This window comes from Bubalus kerabau, chromosome 6 (genome assembly GCF_029407905.1).
Source record: "Bubalus kerabau isolate K-KA32 ecotype Philippines breed swamp buffalo chromosome 6, PCC_UOA_SB_1v2, whole genome shotgun sequence".
Classification (NCBI taxonomy): Eukaryota; Metazoa; Chordata; class Mammalia; order Artiodactyla; family Bovidae; genus Bubalus; species Bubalus kerabau.
This window is the reverse complement of record NC_073629.1, coordinates 75,869,046-75,891,356: the sequence shown is the minus strand read 5'-3', so window position 1 is coordinate 75,891,356 and position 22,311 is coordinate 75,869,046. Positions and strand designations below refer to the sequence as shown.

The following is a 22,311-nucleotide window of genomic DNA, read 5'->3' as shown; positions in this document are numbered from 1 at the left end:
GAATGAATATAAAGCAGCATGAAATACCATTTTCAAATGCTTTCTCAAAGTTGTTTATATCAGATTGAAAAGATGGGTGTTTCATCATGTCTTGTGAAGGGCACCATATTGATGTTGTGCCACTTCACAAAAGGCAAGAGATCCCTTAGCTGAGACAACTGCATGGAAAATGGTTTATTACTGGCTCCCTCTGAAACTCCTACACAAATCTTTGGAAGAAGGTATAGAATAAAGTATTTCACATAAGGTTAAATTTTTACAAAAATAAATATTAAGCATCATGTTCCTCAATTTTTATTAAATAAAATATTTGATTAAACTACTTCTAAATGTACCATATGTATCTCTGGCTTCTCAATAAATCATGCTGACTAATTGATCTTTTTCATAATTACTCAGTCATCAGGAACATAAATAATTATTGTATACCATATAATAAAAATATCTCAAGAGATATCAAGGTATAAGACTATCATCTAAGTAATTCACTCAAGGATGAGATAAGTGATTAGACTAAGGTTGTAACCAAACCTAAGACACTATTAATTGAATTGCCTATATCTGACTATTTCTCTTTCATTTTCTTATTCTGTATCTCTATATAAACAAGGCTTCCAATGTTATTCCAGAGACTCATTACTTTAGATTACTACCTTTTGAAAGTTAAATCTTTGAGAATACCTTAATACTTAGAAATTTATTACTTCATACTGCTCATGGCTCAGGTTCACATTGTTCACGATAGTTAGAGCAAATGTTGAAAATTTGCCCCAAAGCAAAGTTCTTCAAGAAACAGAACTGTAACATTTTATTACAGAATTAGAACTTTTTCAGGAACTTGGGTTATTTTAAGCTAAAACGGAAGTTTGATTTCTACTCTCCTCTATAGTCATATTTACATAAAGTAAGTCAGTAGATAAAAATTCTAGGAAAGGATGTATGGAGGAAGGACAGAATTATTAAAATATTGTTATTCACCTATGTGATACAATATGGAGAATGGTGGGGGGTTTCGTTCTGGTTGTTGTTAACTTATTTGGTTCTAGTTCCATGGTCAGGGCACTAGTTCCCAGCTCTTAACTACTGAACCACCTGGGAAGTTCCAAAGAGAGAGTTTTGAATAAGCTCATAACTGCCACTACTCAATACAAATCTCCTCTTGAGATTTTTTTAAGGGTTGATTCTGTAATCCTTATGGTGATATTCTTTAGTTAGTGCTAAGATGAGAATAATAATAGTAAGGAGGAGGAGGAAGACAAGGCAAGCAGCATTATTTATAGTCTGGAACAGTTAGAGAAGACTTTAAAAAGAAAAATTTGAGCTTCATAAGTGATCCAAATTCAGTATCTGAGTATCTCTTTTCTATCAGAGCACAAGCAATGTGTGTTACCAGATGGAGAAATAAACTACTGTGATGTTGAAAGACCTGCAAACATATTACAATAACCAAAGATAAAATTATTCAATATAAAGATAGAATGGTATTACCATAGAGTGGCAAGAGTGACATAGAAGAAAATGGATCAGTTTATCAATCCTACTACTCTATGGTAATACCATAAACATTTATTTCTGCTTTATTGACTATGCCAAAGCCTTTGATTGTGTGGATCACAACAAACTGTGGAAAATTCTTAAAAGGATGGGAATACCAGACCACCTGACCTGCCTCCTGAGAAATCTGTATGCCAGTAAAGAAGCAACAGTTAGAACTGGACATGGAACAACAGACTGGTTCTGAATCGGGAAAAGAGTACGTCAGGGTTGTATATTGTAACCCTGCTTATTTAACTTACATGCAGAGTGCATCATGTGAAATGCTGGGCTGGAGGAAGCACAAGCTGGAATCAGGATTGCCAGGAGAAATATTAATAACCTCAGATATGCAGATGACACCACCCTTATGGCAAAAAGTGAAGAAGAACTAAAGAGCCTCTTGCTGAAAGTGAAACAGGAGACTGAAAATGTTGGCTTAAAACTCAACATTCAGAAAACTAAGATTATGGCATCCAGTCCCATCACTTCATGGAAAATGGAGAAGCAATGGAAGTAGTGAGAGACTTTATTTTAGGGGGTTCCAAAATCACTGCAGCTGGTGACTGCAGCCATGAAATTAAAAGACGCTTGCTCCTTGGAAGGAAAGTTATGACCAACCTAGATAGCATATTCAAAAGCAGAGACATTAATTTGCTAACAAACGTCCATCTAGTCAAACTATGGTTTTTTCAGTGGTCATGTATGGACGTGAGAGTTGGACTATAAAGAAACTGAGCACTGAAGAATTAACGCTTTTGAACTGTGGTGCTGGAGAAGACTCTTGAGAGTCCCTTGGACTGCAAGGAGATCCAACCAGTCCATCCTAAAGTAAATCAGTCCTGAATATTCGTCGGAAGGACTGATGCTGAAGCTGAAACTCCAATACTTTGGCCACCTGACATTAAGAACTGACTCCTTGGAAAAGACCCTGATGCTGGGAAAGATTGAAGGGAAAGGAGAAGGGGATGACAGAGGATGAGATGGTTGGATGGAATCAGTGACTCGATGGACATGAGTTTGATAAGCACCGAGAATTGGTGATGGACGTGGAAGCATGGTGTGCTGCAGTCCATGGGGTTGCAAAGAGTTGGACATGACTGAGAGACTGAACTAAAGATAGAACATAGACTTGAAAGTATGAGATAAAATAGCTGAAAAGTTAGATAAATAGCCTGACTATCAAGCTAAAGAATCTTGTTGGAGGATCTTTGTTGGAGCCTTTCCTAAAATGTGTGATTTAGAAGACTAATTATGTTGATAAACTGTAACATTTTATGTTTTAAATTTTAAGCAATTTAGGAAACACTAATAAAAAGAAGCTTATCTCTTTATCCTGAAGAACTCTTAGGCCTCAATTTGCTAACACAGTTTGCTTATGTTTTAGAAGAAGGTATGACCTGGTAATATGAACTGGGAAATACTTCTATTTAAAAATATACTCAGTGAAGCTTTTAGAACTGGGGAATGGACATACATTTTAAGGGATTAATCAAGCTATGTTATGTGTAAATATATAAAATGGATAAATCTCTAATATTTTCTTTTATAGCAATTATTACAATGTACAAGTATGGATTTATTTGCTTAATTTTTTTGTTCAATATTTATCTCTTTCACTATCTAGGAAATTCATTACAGCAGGGAATGTAGCTTTTTGCTCACTGGTTCTTCCCATTATATAACCCAGTGCCTAACACATTGTAGACCTTTAATTTCCTGAATAAATTATTGTAAAGGAAGGATGTCTGAAAATAGTATACTTTTGTACCATATTGCTTTGGGCAGTACTACTAAGAGATGCTGAGTCTGAACTAGATTGAATGAATGGTAAAGAAAGGAAAGGGAAGACATTGAATGTCTAATATAGAAGGAAAGAAAGGAGAAGTAAAAGATGACTCCAAGGAACAGCATTAAGAGAATTAAAACACAATTAGCCAAAGCAAGAAATCAAGAAGGAAAGCACAATGTCTGGTACAGAGTAGGAGCTTAGCAAATATTTTCAAGTTCCACTTTAGAACAGTTGAATTGTATTTAAAAATAGGTGACTCATTAAACAGTTAGAAACTAAATCAGAGATGATGGTATATATTAAGAATCTTTGTAGAAAGAGACATTCTGCTCAGTGGATGAAAATTCCTGGCAAATATGTGAGGAAAGAGAATGGAAGCACTGCTAGTCTTAAAACAAATCACTTGCCTAAAAGCTGAATTAGAAGTATTTAAAAAGCCTTTTCTTGGTACCAGGTACCATCCTTTCCTTCTTGATTTCCTGTTTTGATTGCTGATGTGGTTATATCAGCATTAAAGACCATAAATGTGTTTATCTTAATAACAGTCCTCTGATCTTGAAGACGTACTGGTTTCCTTGTAATGATAGCAAATCAAATTGTGGATAACACTTGCAGGCTTTCAGATATTGTAATGATAAGATGAAAACAAACCCATGCAATCTGAGTATTTTTGAAATATGAGTGTGTGAACAGTCAAAAAACAAACAAGCCTCAGATGCACCACTTGGAGTCCAAGAATCACCATGTATGCTGTCTTGATGAGGGAGTTTTGGAGACTACTTCAGGTGAAGTAATGGTTTTAAAGATGTTTCTTGGAGTAGGACATGGAGAGAGATTGGCAGCTTTCCATATTCCTGTGGCAAAGGGTTTCTCAGTGAATAAATTAGAAATGTTTGTCATTTGAAAAATGTTAAGACTGTGCCAACTGATGAGGACAGCCAGAGTATTTATCACAAGAAATCTTGGAAAGATTGAACTTGCCATTGTCCTTTTAACTTTCCAGGGATGAAATATTAGGCAAGGATAAAATTGGCATCAGTTCAGTTCAGTCACTCAGTCGTGTCCAACTCTTTGAGACCCCATGAATCGCAGCACGCCAGGCCTCCCTATCCATCACCAACTCCCAGAGTCCACCCAAACACATGTCCATTGTGTCAACATCAGTCCCTCCAATGAACACCCAGGACTGGTCTCCGTTAGGATGGACTGGTTGGATCTCCTTGCAGTCCAAGAGACTCTCAAGAGTCTTCTCCAACAACACAGTTCAAAAGCATCAATTCTTCGGCGCTCAGCTTTCTTTATATTCCAACTCTCATGTCCATACATGACTACTGGAAAAGCCATAGCCTTGACTAGATGGACCTTTGTGGCCAAAGTAATGTCTCTTCTTTTGAATATGCTGTCTAGGTTGATCATAACTTTCCTTCCAAGGAGCAAGCATCTTTTAATTTCATGGCTGCAATCATCCGCAGTGATTTTGGAGCCCAGAAAAATAAAGTCAGCCTCTGTTTCCACTGTTTCCCCACCTATTCACCATGAAGTGATAAGACCAAATGCCATGATCTTAGTTTTCTGAATGTTGAGCTTTAAGCCAACTTTTTCACTCTCCTCTTTCACTTTCATCGAGAGACTCTTTAGTTCTTCTTCACTTTCTACCATAAGGGTGGTGTCATCTGCATATCTGAGGTTATTGATACTTCTCCCGGCAATCTTGATTCCAGGTTGTGCTTCTTCCAGCCCAGCGTTTCTCATGATGTACTCTGCATATAAGTTAAATAAGCAGGGTGACAATATACAGCCTTGATGTACTCTTTTTCCTATTTGGAACCAGTCTGTTGTTCCATGATGTCCAGTTCTAACTGTTGCTTCCTGACCTACATACAGGTTTCTCAAGAGGCAGATCAGGTGGTCTGGTATTCCCATCTCTTTAAGAAGTTTCCACAGTTTATTGTGATTCATACAGTCAAAGGCTTTGACATAGTCAATAAAGCAGAAATAGATGTTTTTCTGGAACTCTCTTGCTTTTTTGATGATCCAGTGGATGTTGGCAATTTGATCTCTGGTTCCTCTGCCTTTTCTAAAACCAGCTTGAACATTGGAAGTTCATGGTTCACGTATTGCTGAAGCCTGGCTTAGAGATCAGCCAATCTGATCACATGGACTGTAGCCTTCTCTCTCAATGAAACTGAGCCATGCCATGTGGGGCCACCCAAGACAGACGGCTCATGGTGGAGAGGTCTGACAGAATGTGGTCCACTGGAGAAGGGAATGGCAAACCACTTCAGTATTCTTGCCTAGAGAACCCCATGAACAGTATGAAAAGGCAAAAAGATAGGACATTGAAAGATGAACTCCCCAGCTCAGTAGGTGCCCAATATGCTACTGGAGATCATTGGAGAAATAACTCCAGAAAGAATGAAGGGATGGAGCCAAAGCAAAAACAATACCCAGTTGTGGTTGGGGCTGGTGATAGAAGCGAGATTTGATGCTGTAAAGAGCAATATTGCATAGGAACCTGGAATGTTAGGTCCATGAATCAAGGCAAATTGGAAATGGTCAAACAGGAGATGGCAAGAGTGAACATAAACATTCTAGGAATCAGCGAACTAAGGTGGACTGGAATGGGTGAATTTAACTCAGATGACCATTATATCTACTACTGCGGGCAGGAATCCCTCAGAAGAAATGGAGTAGCCATCATGGTCAACAAAAGAGTCTGAAATGCAGTACTTGGATGCAATCTCAAAAACGACACAATGATCTCTGTTCATTTCCAAGGCAAACCATTCAATATCATGGTAATCCAAGTCTATGCCCCAACCAGTAACACTGAAGAAGCTGAAGTTGAATGGTTCTATGAAGACCTACAAGACCTTTTAGAACTAACACCCACAAAAGACGTCCTTTTCGTTATAGGGGACTGGAATGCAAAAGTAGGAAGTCAAGAAACACCTGGAGTAACAGGCAAATTTGTCCTTGGAATACGGAATGAAGCAGGGCAAAGGCTAATAGCATTTTGCAAGAGAACACACTGGTCATAGCAAACACCCTCTTGCAACAACACAAGAAAAGTCTCTACATATGGAGATTGCTAGATAGTCAACAGCGAAATCAGATTGATTATATTCTTTGCAGCCAAAGATGGAGAAGCTCTATACAGTCAGCATAAACAAGACCAGGAGCTGACTGCGGCTCAGATCATGACTCCTTATTGCAAAATTCAGACTTAAATTGAAGAAAATTGGCATAATCGGTCTAAAAATCCTAGAGAACGCAAAGGTACTGAAAATCAGATGTTTTGATATACATATTCTTATTGCTTGAGTCAACCTCTGCAGGCATAATTCTCAAGTGGTTGAAACTCTCTCTGGTTTAAATTATGAATAGAGAAGGATTTGAAGAATATATCAAGATGAGTCTTTCTGCTTCTTCAGCTAGTTTAGCCTGTGTTAGTGAGCGCTGCTATTTAAATGCATTTGATTCAGAGAGTGTTGATAGGGAGACTGTTGGCTGTATGCTTTGGTTGTAGAAAAATTCCCTTTAGCTCTTCTACTTAGATTTTAAAAAATAAGGTTCAAGAGAGAAGAGAATCTATGCAGTGAGAATCTAAAAAATAATACTCTCAACTTTGATTTATGGAATTTGTTGGAAGGATATTAATAGGAACAGATTAATATTTTTCTCTTGCCTTTTTAAGTCCCTTTGAAAACCTGAAAATCTAAAAATCCCTCTTTGGGATATTTCCTAAGGGTATGTAGTAAAACACGAAATCAGGTTGCTTCTGAGTCAAAGTCCATATACCAGATGTGAAGCTGCACACTTCTATAGTATACCAGGCAATGGTCGTGTTTCAGGAAGAAAGCAAATGATGCTTCTGTATGTCATGTGTGTAACATTTATGTGCTTTCTTGTGTGTTATGACCTACTCAATTCCTGAAACACTTTTTTCATCCTACCTTATGATATTTCCATACTTTTGACATTCAAAAAAGCTTAAACTCTTTATCATCAGATAAAAGAGAACAAAGTTATTTCCCTCACTGCTACCCCTTCATTCTATTTGTACCTATGAAGTATTCTGTGTGTAGATAACCATCAAATGTGTGTGTGTGTGTGTGTGTGGTAAACCTACTGATAAATTCATGTTTGATAAATTTTCAAATATTGCTTTCTAAATATCACCGTAAATGCAATGCATTGTCTGCTAATGGGGAAAAAATAGTGGCTTTGGGGTCAGGAAAAATGAGATCTAATCTCAGTCTACTAATTACTCTGTGTGTGACCTATGCACATCACAAACTCACTAAACCTTGATTAATTTATTATTGAAATACAATATGGATGTCTATTTGTCTTGATAAAATAAGATAATAGATTATAAACTGTTTTGAAATTTTCCAAAGCTATATAAATAAAAGTCATTATAATCATCTTTAGTTCTCATATTCTTTCACTAATACAGTTAATGTTTTTAAAGTACTTACTCTGAACCAGATATTAAATACTAAAGTTACTGAAAATATATATTGTTGAAAGGCTAGACATGGTCCCTCTCCTTACAGAGGTGTCAATCTAGTGAACAAGATTTATTTGAATAAGTAATCAAAATGTGATCAAAGGATATTGCAGCATACAGTTGGAACATATAAAGAAGAGGACACAGTTGGAACATATTGCATAAAAAGAGGCTATTTTCCCTTCTAAACTAAATTTTTAGAAAAGAGCAAGGAAATGTGCCCTAAGCAAAAGCAGAGGTATTTATGAAGACCCTCATAGAAAAAAAGATCAGGTAGTCATGATTGTGGCAAAAGAAGCCACAATTACAAAGGGCACTGAAAACAAAAAGACTGGCACCTAACCAGGCAGAACAGAGCTCTGGATCTGAGAGTGGAGGGCTGCGGTCAGTCCAGAGGACAATATCATACTTGCAAGCCACAATAAAAAAAACTTTTGACTTTGTCTGGAAGGCAGAGAGGAGACATTGAAGCATTTGAAGTAAGAAGGTGACATAATATTTGTGTTTTTAAAAGGTCACCCCAGCTTCACTGTGGGGGGAGAAAAATAGAGTGAGAGAGACAGGTACATAGACAGGAGATAATAACTGAACAACATTGCTGGGGAGTTGAAATGAAGAAAAATATTCCTGAATCAAGATAAGTTTTGGCTATTGAAGGATTCGGACTTGGTGATTGTTGGATGTGGAAAGTGAGAGAATGAGAGGAGTCACAGATATTGCTAAGCTTTCTATCTTGAGAATCTATGTGAACTCTGTAGCTGTTCTCTGAGACTGAGAACACAGAAAAAGGAGGTTTGGGCAGAACACTTAATGAATACTTAAAACTAGATGATGCAATTCTACAAGCTTGGTATGTACTCTGATTTTAGAGATGACTAAACAGATAGAGCTTAAGTATTTGCTGAGAGTCATACAGCCAAGGAATTGGCTTCAGAGTCTAAATTCTTGACCATGATGATAGACTCATACCTTTGAAAAATATCACTTCAATTTTGAACATTGTTATGTTTGAGATGTTCATAAAACACAAAATGGAAATGAGGAGGGAAATAAATCTGAGTAGAAATTTGAAAAACTTCATAGCCATCACTCATCAAAGTTAAACAAAAAGAGTTGGGAAAGGTGAGTGAGATTATAAAGACTGAAAGGGAGAGAGCATACAATTAAAAGGGTAACAAGACTAGCTGGGGAATAATGCTAATATTTTAAATGTCAATGTTTGGAAGAGAAGATGGATCTTCTTAAAAGACTGAAATTGAGAAACCTGAGCAAAAGGATAAAAGTCAAAGGAGTGTGAAGTCAGGGGAGCGAAAGTAAAGAGTGTGAAAGAAAAATGTAGTTCTAGTCCAATGCTCCTAGTAGGTCAGATAAGAAGGAATTAAAAGTATGAAGGGGATGAAAGAAAAGAAAACTTTCTTTTAAACATGGAAGTTAATCTCCCACTTACCTTGAGCTGAACTTAACAACCAAAATTCCACCAAACTAAAAGAAAATTTTAAATGCATATACTCACAAGGAGAGAGAAAATTGAAGAAAAGACACCAAGAGATAAGAGATTTCAGCAAATTTTAAGAAGACAGGGAAAGACAATGTAGTTTATATTTATCTCTATAAAAAGTACATTGTCAGCTACATTATAATATACCCACACACATGCATGTATGCTAAGTCGCTTCAGTTGTGTCCGACTCTGTGCGACCCCATAGACGGCAGCCCACCAGGATCCACCATCCACAGGATTCTCCAGGCAAGACTGGAATGGGTTGCCATATCCTTCTCCACAAAGAGATACAAAAATTAATTTGCTTCATAGCTCTCCTTGAGAGTCTTGGAGAAAAGTACCAGACAAAGAACTGGAGAAACTTAGTGAAAATAGAAAAACTGACTTAGGTCCTTATTTACAAAACTGCATAGTTATGCCTCAGGCAGAAGACCAGAACATTCTTTGACTTACTGCCAGTCATCCTGCAGTGAAACCTATTATACATACAAAGCTTCCAATTAGCTCTGTAGGGAGTCAGTCTTCAAAATTGAAGGACAGCCAGGGATCACCAGATACTTGTGAAAAACCTCTATCATGAAAGATAAAGACCAAAAGAAACAAAGAGAAAAGAGAACTCAGAATAAATACAAGGAGCAAGGGGGAAAAGGCACACACCCAAAAAAGTCCATCAGATTGTAGTGCTGGAGAAGACTCTTGAGGGTCCCTTCAACTGGAAGGAGATCAAGCCAATCAATCCCAAAGGAAATCAACCCTAAATATTCATGGGAAGGACTGATGCTGAAGCTGAAGCTCCAAATCTTTGGGTACCTGATGCAAAGAGCCAAATCATTGGAAAAGACCCTGATGCTGGGAATGACTGAAGACAGGAGGAGAAGGGAGTGAGAGAGATTAGATAGCATCACCAACTCAGTGAACATGAATTTGAGCAAACTCCAGGAGATAGTGAAGGAGAGAAGCCTGGCATTCTTCAATCCATAGGGTTGCAAAGATTCAGACTTGCCTTAGCAACTTAACAACGATATCTTCTGAGAGAAATGAAAGTGATATGGCACCCTGAAATAGAATCATGATACTATGAAAAAGGGGTTTTCCCTGGTGGCTCAGAGGTTAAAGCATCTGCCTGCAATGCGAGAGACCCGGGTTTGATCCCCTGGAGAAGGAAGATCCCGGGTCGGGAAGATCCCCTGGAGAAGGAAATGGCAACCCACTCCAGTATTCTTGCCTGGAGAATCCCATGGAGGGAGGAGCCTGATAGGCTACAGTCCACAGGGTCACAGAGTCAGACCTGGTAGGCTACAGTCCATGGGATCACAGAGTCAGACACGATTGAGCGACTTTACTAACTTTCACTGTGAAAAAGGAGCATGATTTAAGAAGGAATAAATAATTTTCGGACAGTATGAATATGTTACCTGATAAAAGATAATACAGGAGATGGATTTAGAAGATGAAGTTGAGACAATCTCTCAGAAAATAAAATAAAAAGACAAAGGCACGAAAATTACAAAAGAAAAAATAATTGAGTTACCAGGTAATTCTAAGAAGTAGGTCCAATTAATCAGGATGGCATAAAAAGAAAATAAAAACAATGAAGAAGAAGAAATTCTCAATTAAAAAAATATTAGAAAATTTAACAAGGGAAGGATAAATGCTTTCAAAGTGAAAGGGCCTATTGAGTACCCAGCAAATGAATAAAAACACACCAAAGCACATCATCATGAAATTTCAAAAGACTAAGAATAAGATAAAAGTTCTAAAATGTTCTGGCAGAGGGGAAAGGGGGCATAAAACAGGAATTTGAATAGTAATGGAGTTAGATTTCCTGACAACAACTTTAAAAGCTAGAAAATAATATATTAAAAATGACTTCAAATTTGTAAAGAAAATTACTTCTGACCTAGAAGTATATATCCGACCAAGCTTTAAATTTATTTGTAGGTGAAATGAAACCATGATCATATATGCAGAGGTCTAAAGCGTGTTCCTGCTGTATATTTTCTCTCAGTGAGTTACTGGATGTTATATTTCACCATTGGATGTTATAGTCCAATAAGTCTAGAAAGAAAAAGACAAGAGGTTCAGGAAATAAGAATAAAACAGAAGAAGGAAATGTAAAATTTACAGAATGACAATGAAGAGATATTCCAGGATCAAACACACACACACACATACACAGACACACACGCACATGCACACACATACACAGACACACACTTGTGTGTGTGTGTGTGTGTGTGTGTGTGTGTGTATATATATATATATATAAGATCTAGAAAAGGAAACACTCCAGACAGAAACAGGAAGGTAGAGTGCTCCTGAAGGATTATCCTTGGGGGTAAATGACACATTTTTCACTATACCAAGAGAGGAGGAGACAGTCAGCAACTTGAATGAGTGAAAAATACATTTAAAAAAAAAAAAGAAAGAAAAACATAAAGCAATTTTTAAAGAAATAAAAAGATGCAGAAGAAATAAAATGTAATTGAATTATAGTGATATTTATAGCTATAGTAAAATAAGTATTATTAATTTAAAACAAAATTGCTATGTATATTTTGGTTGGTTATAAGTGTGTGAGAATTTGTTAGAAGAAAGGTAAACCACCATGTTATATAGCAAAAATCTGTAAGGGAAAAATCATGGAGTAGCATTACAATTAAGTTTCTTAGAAATTTAGGGTGGAAAAGTTGAAAGCTATTATGTCTAAGGAGTACAAATCAGGAATGGAAGGAGTTACAATGGATAGATAATCCATAAATTAGATACCAAAGTCATCAATGGGTTCTAAAGGTAGTAAACTGAGATGAGAAAGTAGAACCATCCCCAAGAAAAAGAAAGGCATGTGGTTGTCTGAGGAGGCCTTTCAAATAGCTGAGAAAGGAAGAGAAGCAAAAGCAAAGGAGAAAAGGAAAGATAAATCCATCTGAATGCAGATTTCCAAAGAAATGCAAGGAGAGATAAGAAAGTCTTCCTAAGTGATCAATGCAAAGGAAGTAGAGGAAAATGATAGGATGGGAAAGACTAGAGATCTCTTCAAGAAAATTAGAGATACCAAGGGAACATTTCAGGCAAAGATGGGTACAATAAAGGACAGAAATGATATGGACCTAACAGAGGCAGAAGATATTTTGAAGAGGTAGCAAGAATACACAGAAAAACTATACAAAGAAGATATTAAGACCCAGATAACCACGATAGTGTGATCACTCACCTAGGGCCAGACATCCTGGAGTGCAAGTCAAGTGGGTCTTAGGAAGCATCACTACAAACAAAGCTAGTGGAGGTGATAAAGTTCTAGCTGAGCTATTTCAAATCCTAAAAGATGATGCTGTTAAAGTGCTGTACTCAATATGCCAGTAAATTTGGAAGACTCAGCAGTGGCCACAGACTGGAAAAGGTCAGTTTTCATTGCCAAAGAAAAGGAGTGCCAAAGAATGTTCAAACTACTGCACAATTGCACTCATCTCACATGCTAGCAAAGTACTGCTCAAAATTCTCCAAGCTAGGCTTCAACAGCACGAGAACTTCTAGATGCTCAAGCCAGGTTTAGAAAAGGCAGAGGATCCAGAAATCAAATTGCCAACATCCATTGGATCATAGAAAAAGCAAGAGAATTCCAGATAAACAGTCTACTTCTGCTTCACTGACTATGCTAAAGCCTTTGAATGTGTGGATCACAACAAACTGTGGAAAAATCTTCAAGAGATGGGAATACCAGACCACCTTACCCGCCTCCTGTGAAACCCGTATACAAGTCAAGAAGCTATAGTTAGAACTGGACGTGGAACAATGGAGTGGTTCCAAATTGGGAAAGGAGTATGTCAGGCTGTTTACTGTCACCCTGCTTATTTAACTTCTATGCAGAGTACATCATGAGAAATGCTGGGCTGGATGAAGCACAAGCTGTAATCAAGATTGCCGGGAGAAATATCAATAACCTCAGATATGTAGATGACACTAACCTTATGGCAGAAAGTGAAGAAGAACTAAAGAGCCTCCTGATGAAAGTTAAAGAGAAGAGTGAAGAGCTTGGCTTCAAACTCAACGTTCAAAAAATGAAGATCATGGCATCTAGTCCCCTCACTTCATGGCAAATAGATGGGGGAAACAGTGGAAAGAGTGACAGACTTTATTTTCTTGGGCTCCAAAATCAATGCAGATGGTGACTGAAGCCACAAAATTAAAAGACACTTGTTCCTTGGAAGAAAAGCTATGACAAACCTAGACAGCATATTAAAAAGCAGAGACATTACTTTTCTGACAAATGTCCATCAAGTCAAAGCTATGGTTTTTCCAGTAGTCATGTATGGGTACGAGAGTTGGACCATAACAAACGCTGAGTGCTGAAGAATTGATGCTTTTGAACTATGGTGTTGGAGAAGACGCTTGAGAGTCCCTTTGACAGCAAAGAAATCAAACTAGTCAATTGTTAAAAATATCAGTACTGAATATTCATTGGTATGACTGATGCTGAAGCTGAAGCTCCAATACTTTGGCCACCTGTTGTGAAGAAGGAACTCATTAGAAAAGACTCTGATGCTGGGCAAGATTGAAGGCAAGAGGAAAAGGGGACGACAGAGGATGAGATGGTTGGATGCATCATCGACTTGATGGACATGAGTTTGAGCATGTTCCAGGAGTTGGTGATGGACAGGCAATGGCACCCCACTCCAGTACTCTTGCTTGGAAAATCCCATGGACGGAGGAGCCTGGTAGGCTGCAGTCCATGGGGTCACTAAGAATCGGACACGACTGAGCGACTTCACTTTCACTTTTCACTTTCATGCATTGGAGAAGGAAATGGCAACCCACTCCAGTGTTCTTGCCTGGAGAATCCCATGGACGGGGGAGCCTGGTGGGCTGCTGTCTATGGGGTCGCACAGAGTCGGACATGACTGAAGTGACTTAGCATAGCATAGGGAAGCCTGGTGTGCTGCAGTCTGTGGGGTCACAGAGTCAAACATGACTGAGTGACTGAACTGAACTGAACTAAAGAAAGAGGTTACTGGCAGGCAATGAGATTATCAGAGGAACAATGCTTTCAGTGAAAGAAAAAGCAGTACTAAAAGTGCATTAAATTTGCAAAAGCCTTCCTGGACTGTAGACACTCTGACCTAATGGTCAGGTACAGGCTTGGATATTCTCTTTTTTCTCTTCATAATAAAAAAAAAAAAAAAATTGCAGTTGAAACAACAGATGGGTATCAAGAAATGGTTTGTGCCAAACATGGTTTGGCACAAAAGGGTGAGTGTAAGTTACTGAGTAAAAACAATGTATGAACAATTGATTCATCAGCTGTGAATCACAGAGATAGACAGGATAAATGCCTTGAGTCAGCTTTATGGCATCACAGCTGAGTAGTCATGTGGCTACTAGAGACTTAAATTAAAAACTTTGGAATTTTTCAAGAACTCTTCCTACAGTACCCTTTCCACCTCTCATTTAATCCATCACCCATGCTAGGGATTCTGCTTCTTAAATACCTTGGCAGTCCATCACTTCTTCCCATTCTTACTGCTACTGTCATAGTCTGAGCCATCATCACTTACCTTTTACAACTACAATAACCTCAATAAACATTTGCTAGGAGCCTAGTATATGTCAAATATACTGACATATATATATATATATATATGACAGTATATATATGTCAGTATCTGACATATACTAGGCACCTAGCAAATGTTTAGTATGTGTCAGATATTAGATGCATTTACTGGGTGTTAATATGTGCTAGATCCTATGTAGAGATCAGCCTGTAATCAGGGCTTTCAAGTAAGGTCAGGTAAAAATAACAATTCCAAGACCTTGTGATTCAAGCTCCAAGAAATGAGAAATGTAGGATTTGGAGAGATAGAAACTAATGGAAAAGAAAGGTCAACTTTTTCATGTTTTTAGATAAACCTTCTACAAATTACCATGTACAAATAACCATATGTAAGAGCTGACTCATGAACCTGCCCCAAAATATAATTTTATAAATTTCATAAGTTAAAGGAAGAATAAAAGTGGCTTTGGGCTGAACTTTCACCATCTCTTAAGCACATTGTATTCATTTGCCTCCAAATTTGATTTAATCAAAGCCATTTCAAAACAAAATACTGCATTGTTTTTGTCAACTATTGCTACTTTCTTTTTCTGCAACAGGTTTATGTTGATAAGTAAAATCAGTGAATAAAATGCAAGTTTCAAGTTGATGCTCATTCAATACTGTTTCTGCAGATGGCAAACTGTACTGTTACTGTGAATTCAAAGATGAAAAAGACAAGATCCTCTCCTTCAAGAACCCACCTAGTACATGGGGAAATAGTACACATAATTAGGAAGCAATGAGATTAGTGCCTGGTAGCTCCGAGGAAGATGCTATTCATTTATCCTGAGACATTCCAGAGATAGTGACCTTTTAATTAGAATGAGAAGATTTTCAAGCTAATTACCAGTATCTGATGGTGGTTGGGGACAGACTCTCAAATGTATCCATCTGTTCATTCATGAATTGATTTGTTTAGTTTACATTGGTTATTGCTTGTCTACTGTATGTCAAGAATCAAGATAAATGTAAAAATGAACAAAATAGTTTTTACCCTCAAGAGGCTTAGAGTCTAGAAAAAAATGACTTGAAAAACAGTAACTTTAATGAAGTGTGGTAGATGCCATGATACCGAGTCATGCAAGTTTTTATAGCATTTAGTTGGTGCTAATCTAGCGAAAGACATGTCAGGACATCACATAAATTTCTGCCATGATTGTTTTCTCCCATTAAAATAAAGGGATTCATAAGTATGGATTCTTATTCTGAAGTGAATAACCAATACAGCTGTCTCCAACAGGGAGTTTGTTCAATTTATGTCTCTCTCCCCAGTACATAGTTGAATGTCTAGAGCACATTAACTATTCAATAGATAATTATTGATTAATGGAATAAATTTGAGTCAAAAAGAGGAAATCATAAACCTTATGGGTAAAACTTGACTATTAATATTTTGGAGAAATGAGGGAAATATATTTTTTCCAACAAATCTGGAGGTTTCTATCCTGTACTGCAATTAGTATAAAATTTTAAAAATCTATATTATAGATCCATGTTTCAAATGTGAGTGTAAGCCTTGCACTAAGGATTGTGTTCTGGTCCAGTTCTACCATTCCAAACCTGTGTGACAATGGGAACTATCTGCCCCTTTCTGAATCCATTTCTTTATTTGTTAAATGCTAATAAAAATCTGTCTTATATAACTTTGAGAGCTGTTTACGGATTAAATGATACAGTGCATATGCATGTCTTATGTAAACTTTTTAAAGCATTATATAATTATAAAATATAATCATAATTAAATTTCTAAGCTTTAAATATTTTAAGAATGCCTTCCAAGGCTGGTGGTTAAGCAGTTGTTGTTTTTTTCTGTTTTTCTCTAGTGCAGTGCCTGGAGATGACCACCAAGCGGAAGATCATTGGCCGTCTGGTGCCATGCCGGTGTTTCCGAGGTGAAGAAGAAATCATCTCAGTTTTAGACTACTCCCACTGCAGCCTTCAGCAGGTGCCAAAGGAGGTTTTTAACTTTGAACGGACATTAGAGGAGCTTTACCTAGATGCCAATCAAATTGAAGAGCTACCAAAGGTAATTTTTGACAACCTAAAACACATGCTTTAAATGAGTATTTCATAGCTCCAAAGACTGGGCATAATGATAATGCTAACTATAGCCTACTATCTAGGTAATTGACAAATCATTCAAGTTAGCATAACTTTTCCCAATAGTTTCATCACCTTTTAATGCCACTCCATTTGTAACTTCTTGTGATATGTTAATAACCATGGAAATCATTACTTTATAGGATATGCATTTTTATTTTAAGATACTCTTCAAGAAAATACAGGGTGGTGAGTTGAGATTAATAGCTTATATTTAGAAAAGAAAGAGAAAACATGGTACTCTCTATTCCAGAACTGAAAATTTGTATATTGTATGTTAAGGTAACATTGTTTTACAGCCTTGAATTATATGTTAAGTCTAAGAAATGCTTTTATACATACACATACACACACAAAATCAAGGATACTGTTATGGAAAACATGCTGTTGTTTCTGGAATTTGAAATCTTTGATTATAATAAATATCACTGAGTTTATATGGCATATAGCTTATAAATATCATGTAGCTAAAAAAATTTAACTAGTATCAAATTTTGCACACACATAAACACACACTGCCTATAACCAGGAAAGATTGGAGACATTAGCTAAAGCAGACAAGGCCACACAGCAGAAAGATAAAATCTAAATCCTTGGATCCTATTGTTCACCTAAATAAGTGACTCGGATTAAGTAGTTGGCATGGCATCTACCTGTGAAGAACTTACGTGATAGCTCAGAGAGAAAAGATGTCATGCAATACATTTCTATTGCTTATGCTAAAAAATGCATATTAAATATCCAAGAACCAGAAAAAAAAAATCCTCCATCACAAAGTGAAAGTTGCTCAGTGACTCTTTGCAACCCCATGGACTATACAGTCCATGGAATTCTCCAGGCCAGAATACTGGAATGGGTGGCCTTTCCATTCTCCAGGGGATCTTCCCAACCCAGGGATCTTCCCAACCCAGGGATCAAACCCAGGTCTCCCACACTGCAGGCAGATTCTTTACCAGCTGAGCCACAAGGAAAGCCCAGGAATACTGGAGTGGGTAGCCTATCCCTTCTCCAGCAGATCTTCCTGACCCAGGAATCAAACCAGGGTCTCCTGCATTGCAGGCAGATTCTTTACCAACTGAGCTATCAGAGAAGCCCTGCATCATAAAAGCTAACTTAATTATCAAAAGCAGAATAAAGTGTTCTGATCAAAAGAATTTTTGAAAATTATCTTCATTTAGGATGATGGATTATGGTGTTTATATAATACTTCAGAGACAGGAGCTATTTAATGTATACTTCAAAGCAAATATTCTTCATTTTTGATAAACTAAATGTATAGTGTCATCTTGAATCTTTGCCCAGAAGGGCTGGGTCAGGCCTAAAGAAAATTTGGCCATATGGATTAACATCCACATTGCACATAAGTAGAGACAGGACTAAAATGAGCTGTTTCTTCTACCAAGCTATAAACTACTTGAGGGCAGAGGAAGCATCTTATTCATTTTTGCTTCCCTGTACAGGAGGATGCATGGTGACTTTTACATAATGAATACTCAATTTATGTGTTGCCACTGCTAGATGAAATGATGCAGAGAACTTCATGTGCTATAGGACTTGATTGGCAAAACTATATAAAGTTAAACAATTCATAAATGTGGTATTTAGCTCTCATTTAAGAAATTAGAAAAAAGTTTTGTTTTTTTTGTTTGTTTGTTTGTTTAGGTCAGGTCCATTTAGAATTTCCAGATGAAATAAAGGACATCCAGTAAAATTTAAATTTTAAACTACTAAACAAGCCATTTTTAAGTATAATTATACCCCAAATATTGCATTGGATATACTTATGCTAAAACTAAATAGTTTGCTATTTATTTGAAAGTAAAATTTAACTTGCCATCCTGTATATTTATTTGCTATATCTGGCAGTTCTAAGGCAATCCAGATATTTAAAATCTTTTTCTAGATCCATGCAACAGTCTGTAAGACAAATAGCCAGTGCAAGGTCAATTGATCAAATACATACTCATTTAATATCTACTCAACTACACAGTAGTTGAAGCTTTAGTGAATTACAAGAGAAATCAGTCTCATTCCTTGCTCTCAAGGATCTGACAACCTAATCGCAGAGAAAACTGAAGCTTTAGAGGTGAATGCACAATGACAGATAATCAGGGCCAAAGAACCAAGTCCTGTGGTAGAGCTTATGTACAGAGAAGAGTACTGCTGTTGGAGGGGGGAGACGAGGGCTTGACCAAAAAGCACAGAAGCAAAAGCTAAGATGGAATATATGGAGAAGGGGAGGAGAGGAGCAGCAAAACTGTGAAGGATCTGGAGCTGTAGGTGCAGGTGGGAGAGTGCTGACATATGTAGGTAGAGGAGGAGAACAGAAAGAACTCAGATTATGAAATGTCTTGAGAGCCACACAGCAGGGTTTGACTTCATACATCAGACAGATAATGCTGTTGGAGAGTTTTACATATCAAGTCTGCTGCTGCTAAGTCGCTTCAGTCATGTCCGACTCTGTGCAATCCCATAGACAGCAGCCCACCAGGCTTCCCCGTCCATGGGATTCTCCAGACAAGAACACTGGAGTGGGTTGCCATTTCCTTCTGCAATGCATGAAAGTAAAAAGTGAAAGTGAAGTCACTCAGTCGTGTCCGACTCTTAGTGACCCCATGGAGTGGGGTGCCATTGTCTTCTCCAACATATCAAGTCACTAGGAGCTTAATGAGGAGAGCTTGGATTAACAATAAAGAAAAATAATACAAGTGAGTCAAGGACTTTAATAACACTTTTCTGCTGTATTAGAATTTAGGAGACATGGTTATCTTTTGTTATTAGTATGCTTTATACATTTCAAAGATTTTACACATAATCTTTCAGAGTTTCTTTGGCTCTCAAAGTTCAATATTATTACTTTCCTAAAACAACCCTGTAGATTAGTTTCTTCTAAAGCATCTAATATTGAGATATGATTTAAATTATCTGATTTCACAATTTGATCATAATAATACCTGTATATATTTCTATATTATTGAAAAAATAGGTAAATTAAGAAACAAAAGGGCTGACATATCAATTAGGGCCCACTGAAAAAGTGAAAGTGTTAGTCACTCCGTTGTATCAGAATCTTTGCGACCCCATGGACCATAGTCCACCAAGCTCCTCTGTCCATGGAATTCTCCAAGCAAGAATACTGAGTGGGTTGCCATTTCCTTCCCCAGGGGATCTTCCTGACCCAGGGATCAAACCCAGGTCTCCCACATTGCAGGCAGATTGTTTACTGTCTGAGCCACCTTATGTGTGTGCTTAATAGAAACCACAATCCAAACTGACTTAACAAGAAACAGGCTTGATTGGCTCACATAAGTGGAAATGCATTTCAGGACACGCTCCAGACTTGGTATATTTCTATTTGCTTTATGTGAGAATAACTTTTCCTGAGGCTGGCTTTCTCTCAGGGGGCAGGATGGCTATAGCAATTCTAGTGTTCACTTCCACATCCTCCAAAAATAGAAATATTTGGCTTCTGAAAACTTTCTCTTTTTCTAAGAAGGACAAGAAGTGGCTCCTTCAGAATTCCTCGGTTACCTTGTCCTTAGATCTCACTGGACTTGTGTCACATGTTCATTGTTGATCCAGTCCTTTTGCCATGGGATCCACTATGCAAGAAAAATAGGATTACTCTGATTGGGTTCAACCATGATGGGCCACCTCTGTGGAGTTGCGGCTACTGGTAGCAATACAAGGGAACGAGATACGAGGACTGGAGGGGAGATTACCACAAGGTACACTACAAACAAAATGCTATAACATCACTGTTTTATGAAGAATAGTTCATCTTCATCAAAGTTTGTAAGGACTTGTAGGCAAAATACTGAGTCCTTAGGAGATTTAAAGCTTTCAAAGTTAGATTAAATATAGTATTTTTTGCTTGCTCTCTTATTTTTACTGTTTTTCTGGTACTATTTGACATTGTTACCTTTATGATTTCAGATTTGTTGAGTAATGAGATAACCATTTGTATTCTCGATATTACATTATGGCAAAAATTACCTTTTATAATTTTTTTTTATTATCTTCATTCTGATATTTTATACTGAGAATGTTCTAGCTGGCCATGAATATCTAAGTTCTTATGCAACAGGTAGAGAACAGAGTCAAGGTTAATGGCATTAGGAAAAGAATGTCAAGAGTGTGTCAGAAAAGATGCAAAAATAGATATGAAAGAACAGGAAGTCTTTTGATGAGGAATAGTTCAATCCGTGTTGCTTGAAAGGTAAAAATATAAAAATGACATACCTTTCACACAGTGATAGAAACCCACACAGCTTATAATTTAGTGCTGCTTTACTTGTTATTTGGAATTGGAAACTTAAAACTATACAAAGTAAAAGAACATCACAGATGTATATTATAAATGAAGTGGTGTGGAAAGGCAAATGTGAAAAAAGTGCAATAAAGAAAAAAACTACAAAGAAATTTCTTGAAATTGAAGAGAAACTTTAAAAAAGATAATAGAAATAATTTTTGTAAAGTCAATGTGAACCAAAATTGAAAGACACTGAGTGAATTTGGTAGAAGAGGTCAATTTATCTCTATATGAAAGAAAGGTGAAAGTGAAAGGTGCTCAGTCATGTCTGACTCTTTGTGACCCCATGGACTTTATAGACCATGGAATTCTCCAGGCCAGAATACTGGAGTGGGAAGCCTTTCCCTTATGCAGGGCATCTTCCCAACCCAGAGATTGAACCCAGGTCTCCTGCATGTAGGCAGATCCTTTACCAGTTGAACCACCAATGAAGCCTAAGAGTACTAGAGTGGGTAGCCTATCCCTTCTGTAGGGGATCTTCCAAACCCAGGAATTGAACCAGGGTCTCCTGCATTGCAGGTGGATTCTTTATCAGCTGAGCTACTAGGGAAGCCCTTATATGCAAGAGGATGGGACTAAATTTGAAATACTGTACTTACTAAATTTTATCCATTTAAACTATCCAGAAATATTTTAGAGGTTAAGAACCTTGGCTTTGGACTCAGACAAACCTGGTATCAGAACCTAGCACTGCTAATTGGTTGAGAAGGTATTTCATTTTCTGAAAACCTCATTTTCTTCATTAGTAAAACTGGGAAAATTATAGCATCAATTCCTAGGTTAGACAGAAAGATATATATATACACACACACATACATACATAGGTAGATACATAAGTAGGTAGGGTGCTTGGTGTGATAATGTTTATGGAGCACTTGGAATTTAAAAAATCAATAATTGGCATTTATCATTCTTATACCACAGAGAAAGGAAATTTTCAATATTAATAACCCTGGGTAGAATA

The 22,311-nt window shown here is 37.2% G+C and overlaps 1 protein-coding gene across 3 annotated transcripts in view; it reads left to right on the top strand.

Annotated features, from left to right (window-relative positions):
* The window catches only part of LRRC7 (leucine rich repeat containing 7), a 433,465-nt gene that overhangs the window by 29,405 nt on the left and 381,749 nt on the right, over positions 1 to 22,311 (top strand). For 2 of the 3 annotated variants that reach the window (XM_055585502.1, XM_055585503.1), the window contains one exon: positions 16,759 to 16,961. In XM_055585502.1, the coding sequence (XP_055441477.1) occupies positions 16,773 to 16,961 (189 nt within the window). In that variant the 5' untranslated portion in view covers positions 16,759 to 16,772. Of the gene's footprint in view, positions 1 to 16,758; positions 16,962 to 22,311 lie in introns of those variants that run through there. The other variant, XM_055585504.1, reaches the window with a different exon arrangement.